The sequence below is a fragment of the Nannobrachium achirus genome, assembly GCF_963921795.1.
Source record: "Nannobrachium achirus genome assembly, chromosome: 11".
Taxonomy (NCBI): domain Eukaryota; kingdom Metazoa; phylum Chordata; class Actinopteri; order Myctophiformes; family Myctophidae; genus Nannobrachium; species Nannobrachium achirus.
In genome coordinates this window covers 9837284-9844068 of record NC_137820.1, presented here as the reverse complement: position 1 = coordinate 9844068, position 6785 = coordinate 9837284, and the positions used below count along the sequence as shown (strand labels likewise).

General features: G+C 40.8%; 1 protein-coding gene across 1 annotated transcript in view; it reads left to right on the top strand.

Moving 5' to 3' along the window:
- Positions 1-1816: 1816 nt before the first annotated feature.
- The window catches only part of swap70b (switching B cell complex subunit SWAP70b), a 54947-nt gene continuing 49978 nt past the window's right edge, over positions 1817-6785 (top strand). The window contains exons 1-2 of the mRNA XM_080736715.1: positions 1817-1982; positions 5119-5259. Coding sequence (XP_080592841.1) covers positions 1887-1982; positions 5119-5259 — 237 coding nt within the window. The 5' untranslated portion in view covers positions 1817-1886. The remainder of the gene's footprint in view (positions 1983-5118; positions 5260-6785) is intronic.

Below are 6785 nucleotides of genomic sequence, written 5' to 3'. Positions count from 1 at the left end.
TGTTACCTGCCACACCCTTAATGTAAGGTCCTGTTATTACCTGTACATAATGTTTTAATAAATCTCGTCCGTTGTGAACTCATTGCTTTAAAAGTTTTTTGAGTCGTATGCCAAAGGGTAGTTAGCCTCGTGAGCCAGCCTCTCTCTCCCGGAAATCACTGTCCGGAGGAGGCTGGTTTACGAGGCTAAAGGGAAGTTACTGCCTGAAACATCAGATCACCTTTCTCACCACATTTAAAGGAAATTGACCACTAGCTCTGACCCATGTATATACCTAGTATACCAATTGATATTGAGTGGAACAGGAGTACAGTCAATTCAATAGCTGCGGCTAGTTTCTTCCTCATTTACAAACAATTATACAAATTACAGGGCGCCTGCTGGCCTACCGGTCGTCCAGGCGTATACCACATAGGCTCTGATGCCCGACAGCGTGTCGTGGGTTCGAGTCCCGATCCCGACAACCTTTGCTGCGTGTCACTCCCCATCTCTCCCCATTTCCTGTCAGTTTACTGTCCTAATAAAGGCATAATGCTCCAAAACTATACGAATTATACTAACTTAGAAATGATTTGTTAATGCCTTGGGTGTCTTAATACATGTTTAAGAGATTTCTGAAGAAAAAAACAAACTCGATACCACTTTAGAAATCATTTCCAAATGATGTCCTACACATTAAAGGACATTTAATGATGAATAAAATCAAATATAATGTTTTACTGAGTTTTAAATTATTCTTAAATTAGCCTATACATTAATGCATAATCATTTACCAATTTGTATAAATAGCTTGTCTGTGATTAATTCATTAATAGCGTATACATATTGTATAACTTTAGTTACAAATGATTTAATAATTACAAATTATACAAATGGCTTATTAATTTACGAATGTCAACATACAGTCTGTTCATGATTAGTTACCTTTCTACAAACTGCTTATAATATAAATGTTATAATTATAACGAGTCATTAAAAGGCTACCCAAATTGTTTTAGGACAAACAACAAAGACTATTATAGCTCAGCTCAGCTCACAAAGGACACAGATACAAATAGAAACTAGTCGATCTACAAGCTCACAATGCGATCCATGCTTCAAGTCACAAATTAATTGTAGCTCCTTGCAGTGTTTTTATGATCTATTCTTTTCCCCCTCGCTGAGTGGTGCTACAGCACTAACTTGAATCATCATGCCAGACACGCCAGTTTCAGTCAGCGTGTCATGTGACTGTCCTGCAGGGGCGTCAATTGGGTATGGCAGGGGTAATGCAGCTGCCATACCCTGGTTCCAGGGGAGAAAATAAAAGTTACTTTTAAATAAAAATACATGAATGTCTCTTTGTCTATCTGTGCTGGTTATTATGTTGTTGAATTACATTAAAATAACTACAAATGCAACATTTAACAAAATGGTCACTTGAACAAGGTATTATAATTAGGTCTGTATTCTCCACACTTTTATTCTCCCCATCTTGACAAAATGTTATATTCCCAGGTTCCGCAGGTCAGCTGCACAGGTGCAATTCATGCCAAGTTTAGCTGCAGTTGAACAACCGTTCCAGGCTGCCATATCCAGCCCAAGAAAAAAAGAGAATGTACTTCTCAAAATAAATGAATCATGCCTGTTGATAAGGTATGGCAACATGACTGGTGTGCAAGACACCAGTCATGTTGCCATACCTTAGCTTTTTCTGAACTGACGCCACTGCTGTCCTGCTATTGTAATGTCTATCTCATAAAAGTTCTTTCCCACAGACACAGAGTGACACAGAGTCGCACTGACACTGCCGTGGCACACATTCACATATCACAGTCACACATCACAGTCACACAGAACAGAACAGAACGTTGGGAGAGAAGAGAGATAGATAGCCATTTACCACCATGGCTCTACGGGACGAACTTTTGAAGTCGATATGGCACGCATTCACGGCCCTCGACGTGGACAAGAGTGGGAAAGTGTCCAAATCACAGTTGAAGGTAGGCTATGGTTATTATTTATTATATCCAAACGACGCGTCGTTTCGTTGGAGCTGCGGTAAAGCAGGGCAGCAAGCAGGAAATTCTTCGCACTTTTTCAGCTCAAGGATCTCCAGGTTTAATTTACAACTTTATCCTGTTTTTAGACACATTTCCTCCTGCATCCTGACTGTCGGTCAACGAATATCTCAGCAATATTAGCGCTGCGCAACTGTCAAATGTTAGTGAGGATGAAGTATATGAAAAGTAGACCTACTTCTGTTGTTATTAGGCTACGTTTTATTTATCTTATGGCTTTTTTTCTCTTCTTTAGTTGGTCTAAAAACACTATAATTGATTGATTTTATATGAGTTAGAGTGGAAACATTGCGGAACAACCTAGATGACTTTGAGGGATTGCTAATAATAAATAATAACTACAATTTAGATGTTTATCGAGTGGTCATCATGGGCTCATGGTTTGCATAGCAATTATTATTATTAGGCTACTTATCACATGGTAACTACTTTTTAGTCTGTGTGCCTACTATTCAAACCAGCTGAGCTTAGGTACTGCCTAGCCTGCAGATTGTGTTTATTTTTAGTAGCTACAGGGAGTGGGATTTCCCCTAATTATTAACCCTGTCAGTGTTGGTTGGTGCCAACCACGACTTTGATTTACCCAGACGATCCACCACAACCATGTTGTTCATTTCAACAGACATGTTAATGTTATTCTGTTCAGGCTGAACCAGGTCATGCCTTATACTTCCTCTTTAACCTCCCAACTTAACCATCAAACCGTATCTGCAGTGCTGCTGACAGTAGGCTACAACACTTGAACAGCACAAGGAATGCAAACAGCCCATTCTACGTATTGGTGCCAAATGTCTCATGATACCAAGGAGACCACACAATAAAGCAAGACAGACATTTGTTCTTACCAGGCTTTTGACATTAAAACCACCCAAATGGCTGATAGTTGAATCTTTTGTTTAGGTGATGACCCAGTAATAGATGTTCAAATCAATGTTATCATTTCTGAGAGGGAGACGGTGTAGGTGAGACAGATAGAAAGCTGAGAGGAGACAGACAGAAGGAGAGCTGAGGGAGGGGCCGGGTAGACAGACATTTGGGAAGCTGAGACCACGGTTGGCAGAACTTGGCACACAATGGCAAGTTGTGGCTTTATCGAAGGCCACCATCACCATGGGTACGTGGTTGGAAAGACATGGGCATAAATGGCCACACTATTTCTGCACACAGACGCTTTATTTTCTTTCTAGAGAGACAGGAAACACGGCACGGGGAGAGTGTAGGGGAGTGACCGGCTGACCGGGAATTGAACCAGGGACGCTGTCAGGAATTAAAGCTCATACGTGGTGTTTCATAATCATTTCATGAAATACAAAGGGATGATGTTTTGGTGTGGCTCAACCAGCCAGTATCCTGCCAAGTTTCACCCATAGTACCAAATAATTGTGACATCCTGGGTTTTAACATCCAAGCTCAAGTCCTGTCTTGCATGTCACCCTCCCAAACCTTTGTTTAGAATGATGATAGGTGAAGTAAGATCCCCCCCCCCCCCCCCCCCCTTCTTTCAATGTAGTGATAATATGAGAAAATATTAGCACAAGATATGGATTTCTGGAGCACCTTTTTAATAGGAAGTGCTTCACAAGTTAGTAATTAGCCCTATTAGTCCGGGAAAAAAAGGGTGATTTTTGGCTGAACGTGGATTCGCCTGTAAAAGTTTTTTTCTCAACTGATTCTTGTAGCTTGGGGTCACCTCTTAAGGATTCAAGAGGATGACCAGTGATATCCATTGAGCATTTTTTATTATTAACCCCTTAATGCCTGAAACATGGGCTCCCATTGACTTTCTATACAGGAGGAAAATACCCAGAAAAAGATAATTTTTCTGGGTATTTAAGGAGGATCTGAGGGGTCTAACTAGCGGTTTGTCATGATGCTGAATCCATTGCAGGCATTTGTTTTGCACAAAAAACATTCCGTGGGCTAGAAATAGCCTCAGAAAACAATACACGTATGGGTGAGTATTCATGTTAGTCGGAGGCCTTAGGGTTTTTTTTCTCGTGCTAATCAGTCTAAAAGTGCAAAACTTTGCGCAGATGTAGCTCAGGGCATGCTCTAATGATTTAGCTAGGTCGGCGACCTTCGTGGTCACCACAACACCCACAAAACTCTGAAAAGTGATGACTCATCACTTTTCATCACTAAAGTCGATGGGAGCCCAACTTGATTTGGCCGCTGTGGCGACCCCGAATGTCGCAGACTCGGGCGCCCTAGCTAAATCATTAGAGCAAGCCCTGAGCTACATCTGTGCAAAATTTTGCACTTTTAGACTGATTAGCACGAGAAAAAAAACCCTAAGGCCTCCGACTAACATGAATACTCACCCATACGTGTATTGTTTTCTGAGGCTATTTCTAGCCCACGGAATGTTTTTTGTGCAAAACAAATGCCTGCAATGGATTCAGCATCATGACAAACCCCTAGTTAGACCCCTCAGATCCTCCTTAAATACCCCGAAAAATAATCTTTTTCTGGGTATTTTCCTCCTGTATAGAAAGTCAATGGGAGCCCATGTTTCAGGCATTAAGGGGTTAATAATAAAAAATGCTCAATGGATATCACTGGTCATCCTCTTGAATCCTTAAAAGGTGACCCCAAGCTACAAGAATCAGTTGAGAAAAAAACTTTTACAGGCGAATCCACGTTCACCCCCATTTTTCCCGGACTATATTCACGGACCGCCCACTCAGCATCCCCCTGGTGCTGAAGTCACGTTTTGAAGGGGAAACCCTTCTAAAAGCCCATAGAGTTAACACAGAAATCGCAAATTTAATGCAATTAACACAGAAATCGCAAATTTAATGCAATTTCCGAATAGTAAAGTATAAAATACGGCTAGCGTGATCAAGAACACAAGATAGTAAAAGGCACAAAGCATTATAATTTACTTTACCGTTCGAAATAATGATTTGTTGGCTTTAAGTCCAGCTATTTCTGTTATAGTTTCCCCTTCTAAAATGGCATCAGCACCAGGAAGTTGCTGGGAAATTTGCTGAGTGGGCGGGCCGTGAATAGGGCTAATATCATTATGTATTTAAAATCATGCTTCTCATCATTCCAGGTCCTGTCCCACAACCTGTGCACACTGATGAAGATTCCACACGACCCGGTGGCGCTGGAGGAACATTTTAAGGATGATGACGAGGGTCCGGTGTCCAACCAAGGATATATGCCCTACCTCAACAAGTTCATCCTGGACAAGGTCAGCTTCAGCTAACGGCACACTTAATGCTAACGGTATTCTTCCCATTAAAAGGGTTTTCCAAAGCCCCTTTTCCACTGGCCCAACTCCACACCACTCCACACAACACCGCCCACTTGTGCCAGGTTTTCACTACAAGGAGCTGGGTAGAGTGGTGTGAAAGTGGTACTAAACGTGGTACTAAAAAGTATCCAATCTAGAGTAGGTCTGAGCTAGGCCAAACAGGGCCAAACACTTCATGATGCCTGATAACTCACTGACTTTTCAGTTAGACTACCAGGATATAGTTGTAATACATGATAATAGATTCTATTGTGTTATAACCACTATCATAATCTCTTAGTGTATTATAATTATCATAGTAATACATTAATACTTTATAGTGTATTATAATCACAGTTATAATGTATTATAGTGTATTATAATTTAGGATAGTTTCAATACAAATTTATATTGTATTATAATCACAGTTAAAAGGGTCAATTTGTTTCTTACCGATAGGGGTACTTTTGTGTAATGGAAAATGTAGGTATTTTTATGTGGTGCGGTGTGGTGTGGTGTGGTGCTTAAGCTGCAGTCGAAAAGGGGCTGTAGCCAACAGGTCAAAACCCAAACGTAGGGGAGCGAGATATTATGAAGAGTATCATGGATAGAGCAATATTGTGTTTTTGAATGTTGGGTTAAACCTATGGTGCAAAATTGGAAACAAAAGGTCAAAAATGTGATTCCTCCTTCCTGGCTTTCTCAGAGGGGCCTTTTTCCACCAAAAGAACCTTGGTTCAAAATCCAGTGCCGTTCAACTTTCTTGGAACCTTGGTTCGTTCTTGCGAACCGCCCGCGAACCGGCTTGCGTTTCCACCAGATTGAACCAGAGGAACCAAGGATTTTGTGGTTCCCGTTCCGAACCAACTTTTACGGTTCGGAACCAACTCGGCTCTCGGTGGAAAAGCTCACCTCTGGTTCATCCCATAGGTGGGAGAAAGAACCCAAACCGGTTCTTGGCCGGTGGAAAAGCGCCCCTTATGCATAACCAGTATAACGCGAGTAGAAAGAACAGGTTTGTTTGATGTGGGGTCATGTCTCCCATGCATTCTAGGCTAGATTGGGTTGGTTGTTAAACTCTGGTATACCACATTTGACTTTTAAGTAACCAATTATTTTTCATGTGAAGCACTGTTACCTTCATACTTTTGGATACATTGATAAATACAACTTTTTAGAACATATAGATAGTTGCATGTATTCTTTATCTAAACCAAGACAAGAGAACAGAATTCCTATCTAGAATGAACATTGGGTAGGCTGCAGCATCCATCATTTCCACCATGTTGAGCTTTGACAACCACAATGAATGGCATTGGCTTAGTCCTAGTCTCACAGCCCCTTTTCCACTGACATGGCCCATAGTGTATTAATGATCATAGTTGTAATACGGTACATTAATACTTTATAGTGTATTATAATCACATTTATAATCCATTATTCTGTATTATAATTAGGATAGTTTTAATACAAATGTATATTGT